The following is a 24686-nucleotide window of genomic DNA, read 5'->3' as shown; positions in this document are numbered from 1 at the left end:
TGCAATTGCAGCCATGGCTGTGAAGCCTTGGTTTTGAAACTTGAAACCCAACCCTTGGACCCCAATTGAGACCCAACCTTGTAGGATCTTGGATCCATGAGCTTAAGCTTAGGTTCTAGTGACCCTAGGGATGGTTAGACACCCCCCCTGTTTCTAGGATGCTAAGGAGCTCCAAGCTCCAAGCTCCAAGCTGGAGCTGAAACTCCTTGAAATCTCGGAAGAGACTATCGACGGACGAACGACCAGATCCATCTATTGTGGTACCCCCCGTCAGTCCACCCAGCACAAACCCTGCGTAATAGCCTGAGTGGATGAAGGCACGGATTCACTCTGTTTGCCTTTGCCCGAAACCTGTTGCTCTTGGGTCCTGTCTTAGGAATCGAACGGATGCAGGGCCGAACCCAAGAAGCACATCCGCCCGTGGATCCGCTCCCTTTTAAGTGTGTCTCAGTTGTCGAACGGATCAACCACCGGATTCAACTAAGAAGATCCACTCGTGGGCCTGCTCACTCTGACTTGACCTTTTGGCCTGAATGGAGTCAGGGACAGACTCACCTCTGCTGAGACTGCCCGTGAGTCCGCTCGTGCTGTCTTGGTTGAAACTTGGTTTTAACCATTGGGGCCTAGCATGGGACCCTTCTATACCTATTTTAATGCTTTCTTTTGTATGTTAGGTTGGTGCACCGGTGAGATTCATGTGAACCACGCCGGATGACACCCGATGCTCGGGGAGATTCATGTCAATCACGCTCGGTGACACCTATGCCTGGTGAGTGGGTTCTGGGTGACTTTGTTGGGTTTAAATATTATACAATTGTTAATAATAAGCATGCTATATATATTTATAAGCATGGTGCGCATTGCATTTTATTTAACTATGATCTGTTATGAATATGATAGTATAATGCTCATCATTGTATCGGGCGTGCTGATACCAAAACCCTAATTTATTTAATTATGAAATCTGTTGTATGTCATCTTGAACTGTATGTGCTGTGCCATGCTAGTACCCGGGTACTAGATGGAATGGGACGTTGATGCACCCAGAATACCTCTCAGGACGATAGGACCTGCATATAGTATATCTGTGGCTAGGATACTTGTTCTCTTATGCTACGACCCTTGCCAACAGGGGTTTATGTGTTGGATAGTCTGAGCACCTGCGGTCTGTGGAGGTGGGAGAGGCCAGGGCAAGGGTAGTGATGGCTATCAGGGTTTTCCATTGGGTGGTCATGATAGCTTCTACCGGCGCAAGTCCCTTCGTGATAATTGAGGTCTCACTGGGGCGATAGGATAAGTGACCCGCAGTGTTTCCCAAGTTATCACAGTAGCATATACTTGACCGATAGAATTGTGTACTAGGAGGAAAATGAATCTAACATTAGCATGCATCATTCTGTTTGACATTGATTGTGTGATGTGTGCGCATTTCCCTTTGCTCTCTCACTAGCTAGTGTAGCTAACCCCGTTGTACAACCACTTTTTAGTTTATTTACAGATAACCTCTTGACGAGCACCGTTGGATGCGGATCAAGTGGAGTTGATGATTGTGACTTGGATGTAGACGTACACCCAAGCATTTGTGCCCTTGGGGTGATGGTTTATTATTATTTAATTTATGTATTCCTTTCACATCCATGTATAAACTGTATGTTTAATTATTAGGAGAGATTGAATGGTTATGAACATTAATATTGTACTATGTGTTTTCATTAGAGAACCGATGCTCTATAATTTCACATATTTTAATTGGATTTCACTTCTGCTAACTCTGTGATTGGAACGATTTATTTCTTTTGGTACGTTCCTTTCTATCGTCATAATGTGATGACAGGGTGGACTGTGGCTCGGGACACTACATCTGTGATCCTGGTAGGTGTTGGGATGATGTGTGATTGTCCCAGTCATACCCCTATGTGGTAAAATATCTTACATCGGGATAGGGGCGTGACACAAGCACCCCCATCTCCACCAATTATGACCGCCGGAGAGATCTCTGCAATCATGGCTACTATGATGCAGTCCATGCAACAACAGCAGCAAGTTCAACTACAGATTCAGCAACAACAACAAGAGCTGATGACTAGCATGAACGCACAACTCATGGCTGCCACACAGCAGAGAACAGTGTCGCAACCTAACCGTCCCCTAAACTTTCCTCCTCCGGTGCCTCAGGTTACAGTAGAAAACTCCACTGCTAAAGTGATGGAGAAGTTCAAGAAACTCCACCCTTCGTTTTTCTCTAAGGTTGAATCAGATTCACTACAGCCCGAGAGGTGGACTAGTGCCCTGGAGAAGGCTTTTGAAGTGCTAAAATGTACCAATGCCCAGAATTTGATATGCATTGGGTACCAGTTGCAAAATGAAGCCGCGGCATGGTGGAAATCAGCTCGGCCAAATCTCGAGGCAACTCATCTTGACCTAACATGGGATTAGTTCAAAGAGGTATTCTTCAAGAATTACTTTCCAGAGAGCCTCAGAGATAGAAAGGAAGCAGAATTCTCAGTCCTTACACAAGGATCACCTAGAGAAAGACGAAGGGTGGAATACCAACAACGATTTGAAGATCTGCTCCATTTTGCACCAGATCACCTAGAGAATGAGGCAAGCAAGACCAAGAAGTTTGAGAAAGGACTCAAACTTGAAATAGGGGCTATGTTGTCAATCATGGAGATTGAAAACTATGCTCGAATGGTTGATAAGGCTAAGACTATTGAAGACAGACTGAATGATAAGTCGACTGCATCGCAAGGATCAACTACGAGGCGTAGCAATTTCCAGAATTACAACTGGCCTAACAAGACTTTCAAGGGTCCTGGCAGCCCCAGTCCACTGCAATACCGACAGCCGGAGGAGGGTCAAAACCTGCAACCATACCGTTCAGTCTATAATCAGTCAAATCAGTATGTTCGCCCAGCTTCTAGTCAAGCTACAACTTCTATCCAGACTCCACAGTCGGCGACAAGCCAAGCAAGTCAAGCTTCTTCTCAATCTGCTCACCCTGCGCCTCCTTTCCAAACTGTCAATTCCATCCGATGTTTCGAATGTGGCCAACCAGGTCATCTCTCAAGAGACTGTATGCGTCGGAGAAACAACGTACCATCAAGATTCCAATCATCTGGCTGGCCCTATCTGCACCAAGACGGCCGGACTCAAGGAAAAGTGTATGCGCTGACCAACGAGGAAGTAGAGGCAGATCCGAAAGTAATGACAGGTATTTTTCCAAAAGAACCATCAAATCAAGCCTAGATAAGTTATATGATATAGGGTATACTTTTGATTGCACCATTAACTTAATCCAAATTAGGTACGCTAAACCTAGCATCCATCCCTGCATATGTACTATTTGATTCGGGCGCATCGTACTGCTTCATCTCTAATATCTTTGCAAGTAGAATGAACATAACTCCAAGAAGTATAGGGCACAAGTTTGCAGTAAGCACCCCAACCGGAAGTGTTATAAGTTTAAAGGAGGTATTCGATGCTTGCCCGATAGAAATTTATGGGCGGAACTTGATAGCACGTTTGATCAAGTTTGACATGAAGGACTTTGACGTAATCCTAGGAATGGATTGGTTGTCCGCTCACGGAGCAAATGTCATGTGTGCAGAAAGAAAGATCGTGTTTAAGACTAAGGAAGGAGATGAATTTACCTACAAAAGTGAACCAGTGAGGAAGCCCAAGAAGGTGACGATATCCGCACTCCAAGCAAAGAAGCTATTGGATGATGGGTGCTAGGGGTATCTGGCTATAGTTATGGATACGGAAGCAAAGGTAAAGCCATTGGAGGAGTTAGATGTAGTTCGGGAATTTCCTGATGTATTCCCCGAAGACCTAACTCAACTGCCACCAGAGCAAGAAACAGAATTTGCAATAGATCTGGTCCCTGGAGCAGCCCCGATGTCTAAAGCACTATATCTTATGGCTCCAATAGAGTTGAAGGAATTACAAGTTCAGTTGCAGGACCTATTAAAGAAAGGGTTTATCCGGCCTAGTGTGTCGCCTTGGGGAGCGCCGATCCTGTTTGTAAAGGAAGAAGGACGGAAGTATGCGTATGTGCATCGATTATCGGGAACTGAATAAACTTACAATCAAGAATCGATACCCGTTGCCGCTCATCGATGACCTATTCGATCGGCTGCAAGGTGCAAGTGTTTTCTCAAAGATTGACCTCAGATCCAGGTATCACCAGTTGAGAATCAAGAGTAGTGATATCCATAAGACTACGTTCAGAACGAGGTACAGACACTACGAATTTTTGGTGCTGTCCTTTGGATTGACAAATGCCCCTGCAGCATTCATGGATATGATGAATAGTGTTTTATGACGTTCTGGACAAGTATGTCATAGTCTTCATAGATGACATTTTAATCTATTTGAAGAATGCAGAGGAACATGCACATCACCTGAAGTTCATACTTCAACGGCTAAGATAACATCAATTGTTCGCAAAATTTAGCAAGTGCGAGTTTTGGCTCCACCGGATAGGATTCCTAGGACATGTAGTCTCAAGTAAGGGCATTGAAGTCGACCTTGGGAAGGTCAAAGCGGTCCTCAAATGGGAGACACCGAAGAATGCCACGGAAATCCAAAGTTTCCTGGGACTGGCCGATTATTACTGTCGATTCATTGAAAACTTCTCACAAATATCGACGCCCATGACTCGCCTAACCAGGAAGGGAGCAAAGTTTGAATGGTCGAATGCATGTGAGAAAAGTTTTTGTGAGCTTAAAAGATTATTGGTGTCAACTCCGATTTTAACCATCCCTGATGGTACAGGTGGCATGACTATGTACACAGATGTGTCTAGAACTGGCTTGCGCTGTGTATTGATGCAAAAAGGGAAGGTGGTCGCCTACGCATCAAGGCAACTAAAGGAACATGAGAAGAACTACCCCACTCATGACCTAGAGTTGGCGGCGGTGGTTTTTGCCTTGAAAATTTGGTGGCATTATTTATATGGCAAAAGAAGCGAAATCTTCAGCGACCACAAGAGCCTGAAATACTTTTTCACACAGAAGGATCTGAACATGAGACAAAGAAGGTGGTTGGAACTAGTAAAGGATTACGATTGAGACATACAATATCACCCTGGAAAGGCCAATGTAGTCGCAGACGCATTAAGCAGGAAGGCTCAGACATAATCCCTTGCCTCCCTAGCTGTTAGTGAGCAATTGATTGAGGAAGCCAGAAAGTTTGATTTGGAACTCGTGATTGACGGGACAGCAGTATTGTTAGCAGCCCTAGATGTCCAATCGTCAATCAGAGAAGAGATAATAGAAAAATAGCCGAGAGATCCAGAGTTGTGGAAGATTATTAGAGGCATCCAACAAGGAACTTGGGAAGATCCCAACTTCTCAATTGCTAGTGATGGAGCGCTGAAATTTAGAGATAGATTGTGCGTCCCAGCCGATTATGATGTGCATAATCAAATTCTCAAGGAAGCCCACAATTCGCCATACTCCATACATCCGGGTAGCACAAGATGTACAAGGACCTAAAGGGGTACTACTGGTTGATTGGAATGAAGGAAACCGTAGCATTGTACATTTCTGAATGTCTCTCCTGCCAACAGATAAAGGCGGAAAGGCATAGGCCACATGGGCTATTGCAGCCATTACCGGTCCCTGAGTGGAAGTGAGACCATATTACTATGGATTTTGTGACTAGTCTACCATTGACAAAGAAGGGCATGAATGCGATTTGGGTGATCGTTGATAGATTGACGAAGTCGGCGCACTTTATTCCCATAAAGGTTACTTATTCGTTGGACAAGTTGGCCCAGCTATACATTGATGGTGTGGTTCGCCTTCACGGTGTGCCGGTCAGCATCATATCTGATCGAGACCCTAGGTTCACCTCAAGATTTTGGAAATGCCTTCAACAAGCTATGGGCACTCAGTTAAACCTAAGTACTACCTTTCACCCTCAGACCGACGGACAATCTGAACAGACCATACAGACATTAGAAGATATGCTCAGGGCATGTACCTTGGAGATGAAGGATAGTTGAGACTTGCAAGTTCCCCTGATAGAGTTTGCTTACAATAATAGTTGTCATTCCACCATTGGAATGGCACCTTACGAAGCACTATATGGGAGGAAATTCCGCACGCCTCTCTACTGGGATGAAGTTGGAGAACGACGCATGATAGGCCCGAAGTTAGTACAGGTCACATGTGAGAAGGTGGACATGAATAGAGGAAAGGAATCAAGGCAGAAGAGCTACGCTGACAACAGAAGGAAGGATATTGAGTTTACGGTAGGCGAAAAGGTATTTCTTCTACTATTACCAACCAAAGGCATCACACGGTTCAGCAAAAAGGGGAAGTTGAGCCCGAGGTATATTGGTCCATACGAAATCCTAACAAGAGTTGGACCAGTAGCATATTGGCTAGCTCTACCTCCGAGATTTAAAGGTGTACATAATGTGTTTCACGTGTCGATGCTAAAGAAGTACATTACCAACCCAACACATGAACTTTCGGCCAAGCAGAACATCTTGACTCTGATCTGACCTATGTGGAGCAACCCGAAGAGATCCTGGCTCGGAAGGAACATAAGCTCCACAGCCGTACCGTTACTCACGTCAAGGTTCGATGGAGAAACCACACCCCTGAGGAAGCATCGGGGGAGAAAGAGGAAGAAATGCGTAAAGAATACCCTCACCCTTTCAGCTAACAAGGTACATCAATTTCAAGGACGAAATTCTTATAAGGGGAGGAAGATGTTACATCTGCACCTGGACCTTGACCTGAACTCCGAATGTTGGTCTGGAATTCGATGGATCATGGGTCTTACCCACTAGCAACAGGTGGTGCACCGACCCGGTGATCATTTCTGAGGGAGAAACTCTGATGATGTCATACCTACCGATCCGGAGGCAGCTACCAGACTTGTGTTGCTGTTCCATACACAAATTGATGGACAACCTAAGGTACAGCCCTTACTTAACCAAAACAAGAATAAATTCATTTTTTAATATTTAAATAGGGTTTAATGGCCACATATTATATGAGGACAATGCCCTAGGCACGACAAAGGCCTCTGTGAGACCCAAATGCAGAAACAATAGGGTTTTACCTACTGGTTCATCCCTACTGGTCTATTGGATCGACCAGTACTGCTATACTGCTCAAAATTCATCTCAGATGCATGGGGCCCAGTGTTTCGCACCCCGGGTCACCTCTCCATACTCAGAATGACCCATGGAAATATTGCCCTAACAATATGACCATGTGGGGCCCACTTTAAAGCCATTTGCACGGGAGAATGGGTTTTAAGAATGTGTTTTTCATAAAACACATTTGGCAAACAGGCCTTAGTGGCTGGGCATATAAATAAGCCAGCCTTAGACCAAAAGCCTCCCCTGCTTAATTCGTTGAAGAGAAAGAAGAGAAGGAGAAGGAGAAAGAGAGGAGAAGAAGAGGAAAGGAAGGCTTTGGACCCTTGTGCTTAGAATCCAACAAGGTAATCCCCCTAAACCCACCTATTGGTGCTGCTTCCTAGCCATTACCATGGTTGTAATCTATGAATCTTCTCTGTTTATGGCTGTACAACAATGTACCCATGAGTTCTTTAGTAAAAAGCATGCTTTGCTAACCTTCGATGCATGGATCCCTGCATGCATGTAGGGAGTTATCATTCTTAACCTTTCATCCTCCTTTTTTTCCATGTTCTATATTCTATAACCATCATATCCAGCCTTGGATGGTTAATTTCCATGTCCATATAGAGCTTTGAGTGTATCTCTTAGTGTAGGATATGTTTTTCTCTTGATGTACATGACAACTCCAAGATCTCTCGCTCATAACAGTACTGATTCTGAAGTAATTGAACTCTTCTAAGTTGATTTCTGTAGTCTCTTATTTGAACAACCATGAATGATTAGTCATATGGGCCACGGACCTCAAAACTCCATGCATGTTTGATTTATCACCATGTATAGGTTGGATGTCATGCATGGAACCCTACTGTAACCCCTGATCATCCATGCATGCTCCTGATCTGTAGATCTAAGCCAAAACAGCTTTATCTTTTGAATTTTTTGAACTGCACATGCACTGGTCGATTGGATCAACCACTATAGGAAATTGAAACCTGAGTTACCCCTAGCCTGTCTTTGGGTTTGTGATCCCCTGCATAGGGTTCTACACGAAATCCCAGCTAAAAATAATGCACTGTACCCTATTTAGGACCAATCTGACACCCCAGGACAGGTCTCGGGCAACCAACCTCATATTTGGCATGGGACCATGACTCAAACCACTGATGGAACCACTACAATGCCAACAAAAACTCTTGGTGTGAACCCTTTCCAATTCAGTGACTATAACCCCTACTGGCCCATTGCTACTGGTCCATTGGATGGACCAGTACCAATCAACCACTACAGGGAACCTAAACCGGTGCTATCCGTGACCTACCCAAGGTCTGAAACACCCTTTTCTGGGCCTTTGGCATAAACCCTAGCCTAAAACTCATTAACTCAGCCCTGTGCCTACACTGGGAGCTATAGGTTGATTGTCACTGGTCCATTGGATAGACCAGTCCAATCCAACCAGTGTGAACCATTGATGAGAACATGACCCTAACCCCTGTAGTTACTTAAAACAGTACTTAGGCACCCTTTTGGGTATAAAACCATAAACCCCTTTTGATTTTTTGCCACAACAGCCTACTGGTCCATTGTCACTGGTCCATTGGATAGACCAGTGCCAATCAACCATTGCTGCTGTCCTGGCAGTTTTGTGTCCTACTTTGGTCTGGGAGTTAGACCAAGGTCACCCCTAGACTTTTAGGGTTAAATGGTGCATTAATATAATTCTTCTAATTTATTTACTTAGGCTGTGATTGTTTGACCGACGACGCGCATCCGAGCACTTTTACGAATCAGTAATTTTCAGAACCAGCGGTGTACAATCAAGGTGAGTGGATATTGGAGCATCCTTGTAGGTGTAACCTTGTGACTATGCCAAAGATAACAATACTACTTTTCATTATTAATATCTATGTTATATTATTATTTATTTGCTTTTGGGCATTGAAATTTCAGATGTAACTGTGGATTGTGAATATAAGCATGTTGATAAATTGATTGTTGACTAAAATGCATGCTATGTGAACTGTTAGATTAGATGTCGTAATAGACGGCTTGGAAATGAAAGGCATGGTGAGCCGTAGTATGGGCTACGAGTGCATCGTGCATTTCATACTGGAAATGAGGTTTGTGGTAGCCCGTAGAATGGGATACGATTGACACCACTCAACTCATACTTATCATGTAGATCATTGGGCTAGGTGAACATACCCCTATGCTACAGCCCTTCCCAACAGGGGTGCAGGTGTTGGGTGACTGTGGCCTCCTGAAAGCTGAGGAGTTGTAGAATCCAAGATAAGTTATCATGGTTATCTTAGGGTCTGCCAAGGGAGGTAGTCGGTGCTCCCAGACCAGCGCGGGTTCCACCTGCAATGATTGAGGTGGCAATCGAAGAACGGATGAGAAGCAACTGAGGTTGTCGCCCGAGTCATTGCAAGTAGCATATACCTAGTGACTTAGTTGTGATGTTAGGTGGACTAGAGTAATAAAAATTGAACCCAGCATGTAGATTGTTGATGATAATGGTTGTAGCTGCTTGTGTGATCTATTATTCATTTGCTGGGCTCGGTGGAGCTCATCCCTCGTGGATTGTTTCTTTTAGATGATTTTGTAGGTGGACATTTCCCTGAGTGGGAGGATTATTACGGACAATTTGGTGATGGTGATCGTGAACATTCTGGTGTGGACCCCTACGGAGGTGATCCCTCTCATGCTGGTGCACAGGATTAGATTGGAGGAGCTTATCTGATGGTGGCTTTCCTCTCTTTTTGATGTTCATAGAACTTTCTTTTTGTGGATAGCCGATTGGCGCTTTTCTTTTGTATAGCTTACAGATGCAGCTTTTATGTATTTTGTTTTATGATGCTGGGCTATGAAAATGCCATGTATGTAGATGTTATGATGCACTGTAGGTGCGAGCCTCTGTTAAACAAAGTAATTATGGTAGTATTGTTGGTTGTGAGCTACTATCGAACAATGTACTTTTGGTAGCTCTTTTATGTATAGATAACACTTTAGCTTCCGTTGCACTCTATTTTCAATATTATATTATAAATGTGGTGTGTGTCTGTTGAGTGATGTTAGCTTCTGGATCCTGGAGTTTCGCCGAATGTGGTTCGATATCAGGGTTACCCGCCCGACCCGCCTAGGGGGTGGTTTGGGGTGTGACATGGACCGTGCCCAAAAGCCCTAATTTCTTTAATTCGGTGTATGCCATAGACCTAGTCATGCCCAAATTAGTGAACTCACATTGACTTGAATTTTCCATATTCACCTCCGGGTTTTGGTTCTGATTTTGCATCGTGTGATTGTCCTGGTCGTTTGTACCTCTGAATAATTTATCTTCAATGCGCTTCCCTATGGCTATAAGTGCTTCAAAAGTTGTGAGGTGTTGACATTAGAGACAATTATGATATTCTCCATACAGATTCTCCAAGATCATCTCCACCTGTTCTGCTTCCATCAGGCTGCTCCATATCTTTGCGACCTTCTCTCTAACCTCATGATGAAATTGGAGAACCCTTCATTCGGCCCTTGTCTTAGTGTCTCCAACTCTCGTCGTGTGATATCCAATTCAGTGTTGTAAGAATATTGCTTTGTGAATGCCTTCAGAACTTCCGACCAGGTTTGAGTTTGAGTCTGGTCTAACTGGGTGAGCCACCTCAGAGCTGATCCAGCTAATGAGTAAAGGAAGGCCTGAGCCATTTGGTTTTTTGTGAGTTCCCATGACTTGGCCACAGTGATGAAGATTTTTAAGTGGGCTTTGGGGTCTCCAGTTCCGTCGAACTTGTCAAGCTTGTATTTGAAATCCTAGGGTATTCATCCCGTCGGAACGAAATCCAAATCATCTTCTAGCTTCGTAACTGTTTTGACTTTCATGGCGATCTCCATTTTCTCGACCTTTTCCCTCATTTGCTTTTCCCTTTCAGTCTCAGGCAGATTATATAGGGTATTGACAACCACAACCTCCTCTTCTTCTATCACAACTTTGGGCTACACCCTAGGTACCTTCGGTGTCATCCTAGGTTCTTCGGGGCTTTGCGTATTTTCTCCTCTAAACTGGCCCTGCATTGCTTGAACCATCTGCATGACCAACTGTATCATCTCTGTCATTTTCTTTCGCATGCTAACCATTTCCTGATTCAGTACTTCAATGGACAGGCTGACATTTGATGGATCCATGGGGGCCACACTGGATGATGACCTTACTAGACTCTGTCTAAGTGGAGGAATGGAAGTACTTAAGACCTCTGGGATCATAACAGACCAATTCGAGTTAGCCCCTCGTCATGACGGGCCCATACGGGTAATAGGAATTTTTCTTGATGTGAATTGTGCTTTACAAAACTTATATTGGAACTTGAGAAGATTTTTTTATTATTATTTTATTATATTTATCTTTTTTTGTTATTTTTTTATTTACAAACAAGGTTAGTCTGCAATGATTTGCCTTTAACCTCTTGGTTCCATCTTACTCAGGTAGTCCATGGTGCAATTTCACTGGCACTCATGATTAATCAAGGAATACCCTTAGAATCTCAAAGTGGATGTAGTGACACCATAAATCCTTCGTTGTTGGATGGTTTTTCAAGGTTAAATTTGAATTATCACACCGCAACAAACAAAATGGCCTAAATGAAAATTTCTTGGCGGTCTATCCTTTGCTAATATAGAGTGCCTTTCATTGCGAGATAATCAGAGCTCTATCGTTGACGTACTATACTGGATAGTGTATCATTCTCTGAGGGACAATTTAGGCAACATTTTTGATACACTAATCCAGATAGATATGTCGCTTTTGACCAGGGACTATCGAGGGACGGATAGAGCTCTTTTCCATGACAGGCAATGCACATTAGTAGAGGTATACTACTGGGAATCTCGCTTTCAGCCCTACTATGTTAGTTTGTGGCGTATCCTAATCACATATGGTCTAATTTCCTGCATGATGCATGCAATAGGTAGGCTGATAGGACAGAACAAGGTTACCCTTGACAGAACCGATATACCTATCGCTCGTGATCGTGAATTGTGGGTACATGATCCTTTTGATATACCTGGGGAATAGGTCACACGATCTCAGAATAATCAACCTAATGCCCTTTTTGGGTAGTGAAGTACCCCACGGCACACTAGTGAATACCCTCGCTGGTGATTCTACACCTGTACAATAAATATCAAGGGCTGTGGCTGGGCACCCATGACTACACATGAGGTCCAACAACTAACCACGGGGCTATGTGTTTCCATGTCGTGAGTGTGTGCATGATAATGGTGCAGGAAGCGACTATCATCCAATCTCAGAGTACTTAGTATGATGTGCCCCACCTCCCCGGAGGTAGAGGCACAACAGGGAGTAACCTCGTCGAACAGGATGCATGATGCAATTAGTACAACAAAAGGGGTTAGCCAAACATGTTATCAATCAAACAATGTGGAAGGGAGAATATTCTTACGTTCAACGGTAGCATCTAGTATTGAAAGCTTGACCATCAATCCCCAGTGGAGTCGCCACTGTGAGGATCCGTTCCCAGATCTGCGCGTTCCAACGTTTGGTTCAGGGGGTTTGCGTTATGCTCCTCGATTGGAGAGAGAAGGAATGTGTCTTCTCGAAGGTTATGATTTATCGGGGGATGGGGTCATACAATCAAGTGAAATGGAGTCGCCACCTAGGATTAGAGCCTAGGACCCATTAGTGTAGCCCTATGAAGGGCTATAGGACTTCGTTTGATCTAGTCAGAGATTCGGGGTAAGTGGTCAGGTTACGAGAGTGGGAAGGTGTTAGGCACCCACCTTACCCGGGTAAATCGGTCTTTCTACTAAATTCTGGTTTTTGAATATTCTCCCTTTATAAATGTCCTATTCCCACATGTATAGCTAAAATGATGCACAAACTGCTTAGAGCTAAACTAATTTAAATTAACTATTGTACACTACACAAGAGTAATTTAAAAGCCTACATTGTTACGAAATTAAAATGCAATGAAAGAGATGTGTACCTGTATGCTTTAAAATAATATAATTATATGGAACGGATCGCGTCCCCCAGGTCAGGTGGAAGCAAAAGACTGGCTTTGCCCTTCGTCAGATAGAGTAACCGCTTACGAATGTCGGGTAATAGGACCTCAAACAGAGTAACGGCGTCGAAAAATCTTTGGAAAGTAATCATCCGGATGTCGGGGAGAGTAACGTCTCACAAGTGTCGGGCACTAGAACCTCGGACAAAGTAACGGCGTCGGAAAGCTGTGGAAAGTAATCTCCCGGATGTCGGGCAGAGTAACGGCTCACAAGTGTCGAGCACTAGGACCTCGGACAGAATAACAGCGTCGGAAAGCTTTGGAAACTAGGCATTAGGACGTCAGACAGGGTGACTAGGCCATGGGAGACTTCGGGGGTTTGGGCGAAAACAGGTTAGGGAAGGCAGATCTGGGGGACCCGGACTCTGGACAGAGGGATAAGGCTTGAAGGCTTGAAATTGGACTAGGGAAAGGCCCCGAAACTAGGAAGAAAAGGAAAAAAAGCAAAACTCGAGCTCTAGTGGTGCCCCCTCTCCTCAACTTGGAACTTGTTGAAATGAGAGGTGAAGGGGGTATTTGAAGGCAAAAATCGCGTTTGGCGGCGCCGCGGGGCAAAAACATGAAAAAAAAAAAGTTTTATTTACTCTAACTATCTCTTGTTTTATGTAGGTCTCTTCTAGTTATTTCGCTTCATCAAACAAAGACAGCAATCGTTGGACTCCTAGAGAAGCCAACCGTGTGTTTGGGTTACCGAGAATGCTTGTGAAATGTGATTTGTTATAAACTGATGTTGCATTTTGTGTGTGATGTTTCATCTTCTGTTTGTACTTTATAGATATGGGACTCATAATACCTTTATATTTTTGTTCTATCTTTGTTGTCACAAGCATAGACACACATTAGTATACTTGTATGCAGAATTTTGTTGTATCTATGCTAGTACTTTGAAGTTTTTTATATGAATTGATTGATGAAGAAGCATGCATTCTTCAAGAGAAGATGAAAAGTCTTCGATTTGTCGATTAGGATTGCTTTGATGTGTTTTGAAAGAAAAATGGTGGAAGTTGTTTTCAATTAGATATTGAACAGGTTATGCTACCCTGCTACATGTAACACAAGCTCTATGGGGACTCAATCAGGTCAAAGGGTGATGTGGTGATGCCCAAGCCCATGCACCAATTGGAGTCAAATCTCAATGGGCCTAAGCATCTTGCTAATGGGCATCTGTAGAATGCCTAACTGGACCATCTCTCGCTCTCTCTCTCTCTCTCACATATATTGGCTCATATAATTTACTTTTAAATTTATATTTGTAAAGCTTCGACCTTACCAGTAGTTTAAAGCAAACTAGCCTTCACTTGCCTACCCAAGCGGTAATGGTTTGAACTTTGAAATTTTTGGTCGCATGCCAATCAGTAAGCCCACACCGTTTAGAGCTTGTTAGAGTTTAAACGACTCATTAGCCCGTTTTAGGCCTGGTTTAGCCTAATAAAACTGCCCCAATTAATGACTGAACACCAACTGTTGCAAGCCCGAATGCTTAAACGGTCAGACACGGTGCAGACTGTAAAATTGATGAGGCCTGGCTAGGCACGACCGAGCCCAACTAGTTGACACCCCTAGATTCTAATGTGCTGAATGTGTCAAGCTGCTGCTTGAAGAAAGAAGCCTCAACTGAGCTAGAACGTAAGCTACTACTTGAAGAAAGAAGCTACTACTGTACTTAAATGTGAAGCTACTGCTTGAAAGAAAAAGGAATTGTATTGAAGTCTATGTGGCTTAATTGTACTTCGTGTACTACTTGTGAAAGGAACCCTTAGCTTGGATTGCTTGGGGGGAAATCATTGGCTTGTGTGGCATCGGTAAAGAAACCCTTCGCTCATGTGACTCGAATCCTCAATCCGAGGGACTATGATTGAGTGTAGGACTTGATTCCTACCAAAAAAGGGTCAATAATGGAGTAAAAATATTGATCCATGATCAAATTAGTGGACGTAGATCACTTAAGTTCGAACCACTCTAAATTGTTAGTCTCTCCATTTTCTCACTTTCTATCTTCCCTTACACTTGCATTGTCTTTAATTTTTGTTGTCATCCAATTCATTTCTACTCTAGGGTGTTATCATTCGATCCTACAGTGTGTGCTACCAAAGAGGCTTGATTTTTACGATGAATCTTCCAAGTTTTATTCTACAACATGACATACTATTTTGGGCTTAAACGTTGATACATATTTAAGATGCGCTAGGATCTACATGTCCATAAACTTGGGTCCCCATTTCATGTAACACATGTCACATGAACATAGACTAGCTTCTACCAGTGTCTGTGCTTAACGACATTCCCATGTATTGGTCAAATGCACCTGCACTGCTCTGTGGAACTTGGCTCTACTATCAAACTAAGAAGCGTGTCACACTTGAGTGGTCAACGTTCAAAACTTCAACTACCGTCTACAATTTTAATTGATAGCCATAGGTTTTCAAGACAATTGAGACAATTGCAGACGTTGAAAGATATCCTGTTTTTCTTTTCTTTTTTTTGTTGGGGGGGGGGGGGGGGGTTTGGTGTGGACTACAAAAGATGAACAAATTTTGGACAGCTTCCACTATAACCGATTTTACAGTACTACCCTCTCAAACAAAGCCAGTCTACAACAGGACAACAACCGGTACAGATATAAATAGAACACCACTAAGAGCCCTTTACCTTCTCTGCTTGTTAATTCGTTTACCCTGCACGACCTGCGATAAAAGGGGAAAACAAAAAGAGCAATAATTTCCTGTAAGCACATAACCTTATATCTGTACTTGAACATAGGGTTGTATTCTCTCTTGTAACTGCTTGATATCCAATAGTGAATTGTAAAAGAGTGAATTTAGATTACCCATGACTAGGGAGGGACAATATACACAAGATTATCCACCTTTGGTTTCTGATGTAAGAAGCCCCATCTGTTCTGTTAGCTGGTTCATATTCTCAGCCTTGTCCCATCCATTCTCCATTGCTGATTCTTTCTCCTTGTTAGCACCTTCAGGTGTACTCAAGTCAATCTCATCCGTCTCACCAGAAACCGGGCTCGCGGCGAGAAACTGCTCCCAAAAGACATCATTTATACCTGGAAGCTTAGAAATCCCATCAAGCAAATTATCTATATCTGGGTCAGGTGAGAACTTATCACGTTCCATTGGTGTTGTCCCATCTACCCCAACAGACATTGGATCCATGAACTCACCATTGCCAGTCTCATTCCCAATAAAACCTGCACCAGTAATATCAACATCGGTTTCTGGCACCATTCCCGGAATGTGGGTAAACTCGGGCATAACAATGTCTATTTGGCATGAGACAATGGGGCCATCTTGCACCCCAGCCAAAACACTCATATCTGAGAATGGAGCTGTTGTAGTCACCATGTCTTTCACTACAGGAGTTGATTGGATCTCAGACATGGCAGGTGAGGGGCGGATTTCTGGAAACCCCAAGGTAGTAACTGGCAAATACGACTGTCCAGAAGTGGGTGGGACTTCTGAGAGAGTCACCCCCGAGATCCTATTCGAAGAGCTCCCACTATCTAATGCACTGGATGGTGAGGGTACATCATCAATAAAGGAACTATCGGGATTGCTGCTTGGAGATTCCAGCCTAGGAGAAGCATCAAACTTAAGAATCTGCCTGAACATTGCTTTAGCTGCCTCATTCATCAGAGGCTGGAATTTCACAATCTGTCCATCAGGAGCCGCAGCATGCTCAACCTCCGAGTGATCTTCCTGTTTGGGGAGTCTACGTTTTTTGTTCACTCCAGCTATACGCCGGTTGCTTTCATTCTGCTGCTGCACCAACTGGGCTAAGAAACCAGGGCTCTGCATGGCCTTTGCCAGGAATGACATCATTTGCTGCTGCCGCTGCTCCATTCCCTGAAGGCGTTGCCCCATGGTCTGCAACTGGTTATCAGTTGCCTGTTGCTGCTGCCTCAGCCTCACCAGCTCCTGCATAAGCACATTTTTGTCCCTTTTGAGTCTTTCGACCTCTTCCTCAAGCCCAAACTTCCCCACCTCAACACATGCTCCAACGGAAGAACTCTGCCCCTGAGACTGTTGTTGGCTATGTACATGGGAGGGTTTTCTCCTATTAATACTCTTCAACAAATGTTTTTGCCCTCTTAGAAACCCCTCATTTGCAAATTCCCATCGGTCTGGATCAACCTTCCTGAAGCCCTGCTCAAAGAAAATGAAACAAAATACAATATCAGCATTACCTAGCACTAAAGAAATAACTCTGAATCAAGCCGTCAACCACAAGCATCCATTAGAAAAGATTAAGAATGAAGAAATATTGATCAGCAACTCCATTCTATTACCAGGGATAGCCAGAACATTAAAAAGCGTGAGGATGCTTTCTAGCATCCCATTGACCACTGAATAATGTTCAGAAACTACATTAAAGTTCCTTTAATGCTCTGTTTCCAGGCAAAAGCCATGTCAAAGGAAAATTTGTAAGAAAAATCATATTGGGATTTAAGTTGAAATTTTTCCTTCTACAGGGGCTTCTACCTGAACAAACAGCCCCCAAGGAACAAAGATATGCTCATAGTCCAAAGTCACTACAATCATGTTAGCAGCAAGAAATATCTAGGTTCCTTTTATCATTACTTCTCATCTTCCTCGGAAATTAAGAAACATAACCCAGTCTCCGTGGAATGCAAAGAGGTGCTTTGCAGTCTGCACAAGCCTTGGTTTGTCGCATAGCAGCTGAACCGAACAATAAACTGTAGGAGCATAATATCCAAACGAACCTCATAAAGATTGACATGGGAAACTACACTTGCCAAGAGACATAATTTTGGAAATAATTTAACCACTGAATATACAAGTAAAAAAGGCTCCATGCACAGTGAGCCATATTGTCACGGACATATTGCTTGGCATGGCCGTGGCACGTTGGTTGGCACACATGGGTGTGCATGGTAGCTCGAAGGGTGGCTTGGATTGGGGCTCAAAGTGAGCATGGCGTTGCTTGGAGCGCGAGTCACTTGCCTCGTGACGTTTCGTTATCCATGAGTATGATTTTTCGAGGGGTTTCATGTCTCCTTCTGGAAATCCATGAAAAGCATAAGAGCTACCTTGAGGGATGGTGTGCCTCATTCCCCTTGGTGTCATGGCTCCTAGCATGGCATCGTGGCAGGCCACAAGCATCAACAAGGCTGTCACTGGCAAGGCATTATATGCGAGGTTGGCCTAGCCGCGCATGCACCAACAGTACAGGTACTCCATGGGTGGATACCATGGGTGGGCACTCGTAGCCGAAGTGGCAGATGGGTGTTTCCTCTGTAGGTTTGGTTACTGACAAGGACCACGGGCAAGCGGAAGGCGCTGCCGCAGAGGTAGAGGTTCCTATTTGTGTGTCACTAGCATACCCTATGCGACAGTGGCAAGTAAGCAGGAACGAGTGGGCTATCCCGTGTCTAGCATGCGGGTGTGCCGGTCCTTAGTTTGGCCTAGCATTGGCCTTGCTCAGGCGTATCTGTATGGTGCTATACTAGCCAAAGATGGGGGACAGTGGTGGTATCGTATGGGCAAGGATGCCGTAGGTGTGGTAAGCCTTCGGTATGTGCTGTGCCGTTCGAGTGGGGCTGATTTACTCCTTGAGCATAGTCATGACGGTGGACTTGGTGTGGTTCTAGCTTAGGCTACACGACGAGGGACATGTTGTTGGGTGAATAGTGAAAAATCCCAGGGTGGTCGAGTAAGCCTCAACTCTCGATGTAGAGACAGGTTGGGGGGACAATGAAGAGTCCCGAGATGGTCGAGTGAGCCTTGAATAGTATTGCTCTGCCGGTTGTCATGAAATCATATGAGGGGATCCTTATGAACACTTGATTGGTCTTGGCTGGCCTTGGTTAAGCGTTATCCAAGGCGCCACACGGGTATGTCGACTCCGCTAAAAATATGCCAGTGACAATATGGTCTAGATGGATCACAAAATTGACACAATGTACAGTGGGTCTGGGGAGGGTCATAGACTCGTAATGTACACAGCCTTAACCCCCACTTTGCAGAGAGGCTGTTTCATGACAAACGATAACTTGGATGAGAACACTACATATAAGATCCTAATGTAAGGCTGTAAGCATGTCTGACCATTTCACAGAAAGACGCCTATTTGCATATTGAGGATAGATTTCATTGGCATGGAAAGTCCAATAAGTGGATCTTTCTCCTACAATTACTTCATTTTCCCAGCTCACTATAACAGAGGAAGATCTCATGTCAAGGAGCAAGGTGACACAAAAAAAAGGTATTTCTCTCATTCTCTCCTTTTTTTTTTTTTTTTTTTTTGGGTGGGGACGGATCCACAAACTAACCAAATAAAAAATTAAAAAAGATCCCCAGGTGGAAGAACTAACTTCAGAAAACAATAAAATAAACAGGTATTGAAAAAGGGGAAGGGGCAAATTGTTGCTGAGATTAATTCAGGAAGAGGATAGAAGAGAAAGCAAAAGAGCTTTTAGGGTGGACAGATATGCTTGTGACATTTAAGGGAGGCCAATGGGATTATGAGAGAGAATAATGTGGCGATAAGAGCAAGGTATTTTAAAAAAACAAAAAAAAAAAAAACAGAGCGTCCCAGTGCACAAAGATCCCACTACTACGGGGTCTGGGAGGGGCAAATGTACGCAGCCTTAACCCCGTGCTTCGCAGGGGAGGCTGTTTCCAAGTTTCGAACCTGCAACCAACAGGTTGCAATAGCACAACTCAACTGTTGCGGCAAGGCTCATTCACTAGATAAGAACAAGACATATATACATATATACAAAATAACAAGCCCTCATATATGATCCTTTATCCTATAAAAAGCAAAATCAAGAAAGAAAATATACCAGTATCCAAAAAAACACAAAGGTTCACAGATATATTGTGTAACCAATAAATACTGATCCACAAATTTTCAAGTCAAGACGCATACGCTGGACATGATTTTCTCTATCTATTGACTTTGGTTATCTAAGAAGAAGATAGCAGGAAGAGATAGCAGGCAGAGATGATAAAGAGTAGGGTTTGAGACTAGATTTCACCAGCAGTATCATAATATGAATTTCCAGCAGCAACGAACCAACAAATACCACAATCATAAGAAACACATGCAAGAAAGGAAACAACCATGGCGCCAACCAAAGGACCAGAATTGAGACATGAATCCTAAATTTGGAATTTCAGTAACCATAGAATGTGACCTTGATTCTTACAGCCCTACATAAAATTGTCTTTAATTCAAAATCCTACAGTGACTGAAATTCCAAACCAAACCCAATAAGACTAAAATAACCAAATTAAAATTAAAATCCATTTTCCAGAAATAGTCCTGTGGCTCTTTATTAAGGAGAAAAAAGAATTAGAAACTACTAGCAAAAAAATAAAACCTACCCTAGCAGCACAGTGTAAATAACCCCACTAGACACCCCAACAGCCTACCTGACCCTTAAGGAATTCCAGTCATCCAGTGGGACCCCACAAATGAATAAGGCATTGCTGGCCTGAACTCCATGGCCATGCCATCAGTTAGTGTTGATGCTTCTGCATCAAGACTAAAAAAAAACTAGGTATAATAAGGAACAAACAGAGAAGCTAATCCATTTTTAATTGATGTCCAGCCTGGAGGAAGAAGAAATGCTCATGAAAGAACTCCCCTCTGTAAAGCAGAAATTTACTAGATCCTATTTCCTTTGGCAATAAACAAGGACAAATATGAAAATAAAATGAAGAAAAAATTAAAGAATAATATTTGAAATAGCCTTTAAACCGATCAATACATATTGATTCTCGATGTAAATGATATTGATGCAGATCATTGGTACTTCAAGTACCAATGCAGGAGGAAAACCAGAACCAAATGATGGATCACAGTTGAGTTTTTGAACCATTTTCTGGTTCAAAATTGAACCATGTTTCAGTCTGGTTTACTCCAATCATAGGGTTTAGTTTAAGTTGCTTTATTTTATTAAGTTATTGTTATTTAATTGTTTGTTAGGGATAAAAACGAGTCTTGCCTGAATAGAACTCATATTCCTTCTTTGGATAGAGTTTTAATCATGTGGAAATCAGAATTTTGTTGTGGTGATTCAATAGGACCTGCTGTGGTGATTCTACAGGATGATTGGTGGTGATTCCAACCTACACCTTCGGTGGTGATTCCAACCCACACCTTCGGTGGTGATTCCCAGGTGATGCAGTAAAGCTGTCTTGCACCAGCATAAATCCATTTGGAAGCCCAAACAGAGACAAACAGGGTCCAAATCTAGTTTAGGGTTTAGGGTTTAGGGTTTAAGTCTACTTAAAGTTTCCTTGTTGGAGTGCCATCTTTTTTATTAATATGCAAGCAACCCACGTATTGGACAGATTCAAGAATGAAATACCGAGTAGTGTCAGTGTGCCTGTGTCTCCTGAAAGCAGCCTGTTGGCTGACTGTTCTCCTTCCCTCCTGTCTCGCACATCTCTCTTCTCCTTTTTATCCACTTCTTCATCATTGATCCTACCCTTCTTCCCCTGCTGTATTTCTTTTTGTTTTTCCTCCAAATTCCTACAGTCTAAGGTACGATCAATTCCTCCTTCCTCTCAAATTCTTTTCCTCTTTCTTATCAATACTCTGGTTTTTTTTTCTTATTCCTGCTACCTGCTGTATTCTGGGACTAAGCATAACCTGCTAGAACTCTTTGGATCCTAATCAGTTGGGTCTAAGATTTGGGGCAACATCATTGCTCCATGGGATGATTCAAGCCCTCAATTCTAACTCCCGAAATCCTTTTATGTTGCAAGAAATTCAGATTTAAAACCACCTCTCTCAGCCTGTTTACCTGCCAGACTAGATTTCACCAACTTTTATTGGACTCTTAGTGATGCAGAGGAGATCTCAGACGAGATCCTGGATCGTCTGGACCGGCAGAAGGCCACGCAGTCGGGCCAGAAGTACTGATTTGCCAGCCTCACTGCCTATACCATAATTTTGACTCAGGTGGAGTTACGAGAGTCATAACCCCAATTGGGAATGGCAGCCATTGCTCTACAAGCATCGGCGACCCAAAAACTAACGTTTTTGGGTCCAGCTGTGGATTGGCCGAAATCATCTGTTTTAGGGGTTTTCAGGGCCCGAGAAGTTTGGTACGCAATTTAGGGTTTTTCCTAGTTTCCTGTGTTTACGTTTTTGCTCTTCCTTGTAAGCTGACCTACCTATATAAGGTTGCTTGAGGACTTTTGTAAGGCTAACATCCATTTTCAATCCAATAGATTCGGATTTGCTCTTCTTCCTCATTGGAACTAGGGTTTCATTTACTTTGTGGATTCAAGGGTTCGTCAGTGCTAGAACGACATTTAGCCCACCACATTTCCAACTATGTCAAAGCGACATAGCATGTTGAACGACGGAGAAGAAGCACCTCACCAAAACAGAACCAGGCATGGAGTTGAAGCCCTGTGGGCGGCGTTGGAGGCTCAATAGCAGGCCATGGAGCGTGAGTTTCAGCAGATCCATGATGCTATTGCAAACCTGAGACTCAATGAGAATCATAGAGGGAATAATTGTGTTGAGGGTCTTCACCCAGGTGAAACTGTTGTTCATCAGGGTCCGATTAATCCTCGTAGACCTTGGGTGATGATGATTCAAAAGATGAGGAGAGCGGATTCGCAGTACATAGGGGAGCACAAAGGCAGAATCAGGACATCGATGAGTACCGCCTGGAGGTGGATGTACCTAATTTCTCTGGAAACTTGGCCATCAAAGCCTTCCTAAACTTTGTCTATGAGGTAGAGAAGTTCATCAACATGATGGTTGTACCAGAAGAGAAACAAATCAAGATAAAATCAAGATAGTGGCATACAAGTTGCACGAGGAGCTGCTTCTTTGTGGGATCAACTACAAAACTATCGCCAACGACAGGGTAAGTTTTTGCCTTCAGACTACCAACAATACCTGTTCCAGCAGTATCAAAATTGCATTCAAGGTGCTCGATCGTGGCAGCATACAGAGAAGAATCTCTGGTTGTCTTCTCGTTGTTTGTCGAAAACAAAGGAGCAACAAGCAGCACGATATATCAACGGGTTAAAGTACTTGATCCAATATCGCATGGATTTACAAAATGTGCTCTCAATGGGTGAGGCTCATAATATGGCCCTGAAGGCAAAACGACAATCAACAAGGCAACCTACGCATCGCTCCCAGATGGATACCTCGCGTCTATCACCCTGTAGGGAGAGGTCACTGCCTACTGTTCCCGCCAGATCTTTGCTCCTAACCCTAGTAAAAGTTCTATTAATGGTGGTTTAACAACATGCAAGTGGTTGGGAGCAACTCGAGGAGTAGAGGGGCTCTCAATAAGTGTTATAAATGCGGAGAGGTCATAGATCCAAAGTGTGTCCCAAGCGGCGACCAATTGGCCTAACCGACCACAAAGAGGGTATAGACGAGACAAAGATGGAACTAGAGGATGTTGAGTTCCTTGAAGGAGAGGACGAGCTGGTCTCGTGCGTCATTCAGTAAGTTACTGTCAACCCCCCAACAGGCCGAGTTGTCCCAACGCCATCAGATATTCCACTCTCAATGTTCGGTGAAGCAGGTGTGCAATCTGATCGACAACGGGAGTTGCAAGAACCAGTCTGAAGGTGTCAAGCACATGCAATTGTTAGCAGAACCACAACCTCTCCCTTATCGGATCAGCTGGATCAAGAAGTGACCATTCATTGAGGTAACTGAAAAATGTCGAGTTCCGGTTTCTATAGTGAGGATATTGTCTGTGATGTTGTGGATATGGATGTGTGCCATCTTTTGCTCGATAGACTGTGGAAACATGATATTAACACCCATTGGGGAAGGCAAAATATTTACACTTTCTAGTGGAATAAGAAGATTGCCATTGTACCAGAGAAGAGCAAGGTCAGCCAACACAACACTTCATAGCAGTAGGGAATTCGTTCCTCTCTATCTCTGCTTGTCGTGGTGAGTTCATTGCGGATATAAAGAGGCCGGTATGGCATTCGCATTGGTGGTAAAAGAGGAAACAGCCCAACCAATTGATATTCCAGTTGAAGTGCAGCTCAAACTGGAGGAGTTCAAAGAAATCAACCCTGACGATGTGCCCAACAAGCTACCTACTATGAGGGATATCCAACACCATATTGACCTGATTCCTAGGACTAGTTTGCCAAACTTGCAGCATTACCAAATGATCCAGAAGGAGAGTAAATCAAAGAGTTGCTACAAAAGGAACACATTCAAGAGAGCATGAGTCCATGCGTTGTTCCTGCCCTCCTCCTTACACCAAAGAAGGTGAAGGATGTGCGTGGACTGTTGGGCTATTAAAAAAATAATAATCAAGTACCGGTTATCGATTCCACCATAGTTTTCAAGGCGGCAAGGCGACCCAAGGCAGTAAAGGGGTGCCTAAGCGCTTAGGCGTTGCCAAGGCGACCAAGGCACCCAAGTGTTACTTTATTTCCCATCTTTTCAAACATTATTTAGTATGTTACAATATATACCTTATATCATCAAAAATCAACATTAACCCACATCAAGTCATCAAA

General features: G+C 43.5%; 1 protein-coding gene across 1 annotated transcript in view; it reads right to left on the bottom strand.

Annotated features, from left to right (window-relative positions):
* Positions 1–15933: 15933 nt before the first annotated feature.
* The window catches only part of LOC122665554 (heat shock factor protein HSF8-like), a 38416-nt gene continuing 29663 nt past the window's right edge, over positions 15934–24686 (bottom strand). The window contains exon 2 of the mRNA XM_043861708.1: positions 15934–17333. Coding sequence (XP_043717643.1) covers positions 16035–17333 — 1299 coding nt within the window. The 3' untranslated portion in view covers positions 15934–16034. The remainder of the gene's footprint in view (positions 17334–24686) is intronic.

Source organism: Telopea speciosissima, chromosome 6 (assembly GCF_018873765.1).
Source record: "Telopea speciosissima isolate NSW1024214 ecotype Mountain lineage chromosome 6, Tspe_v1, whole genome shotgun sequence".
Classification (NCBI taxonomy): Eukaryota; Viridiplantae; Streptophyta; class Magnoliopsida; order Proteales; family Proteaceae; genus Telopea; species Telopea speciosissima.
The sequence above is the reverse complement of the archived record's forward strand: the minus strand, read 5'-3'. Positions and strand labels throughout refer to the sequence as shown.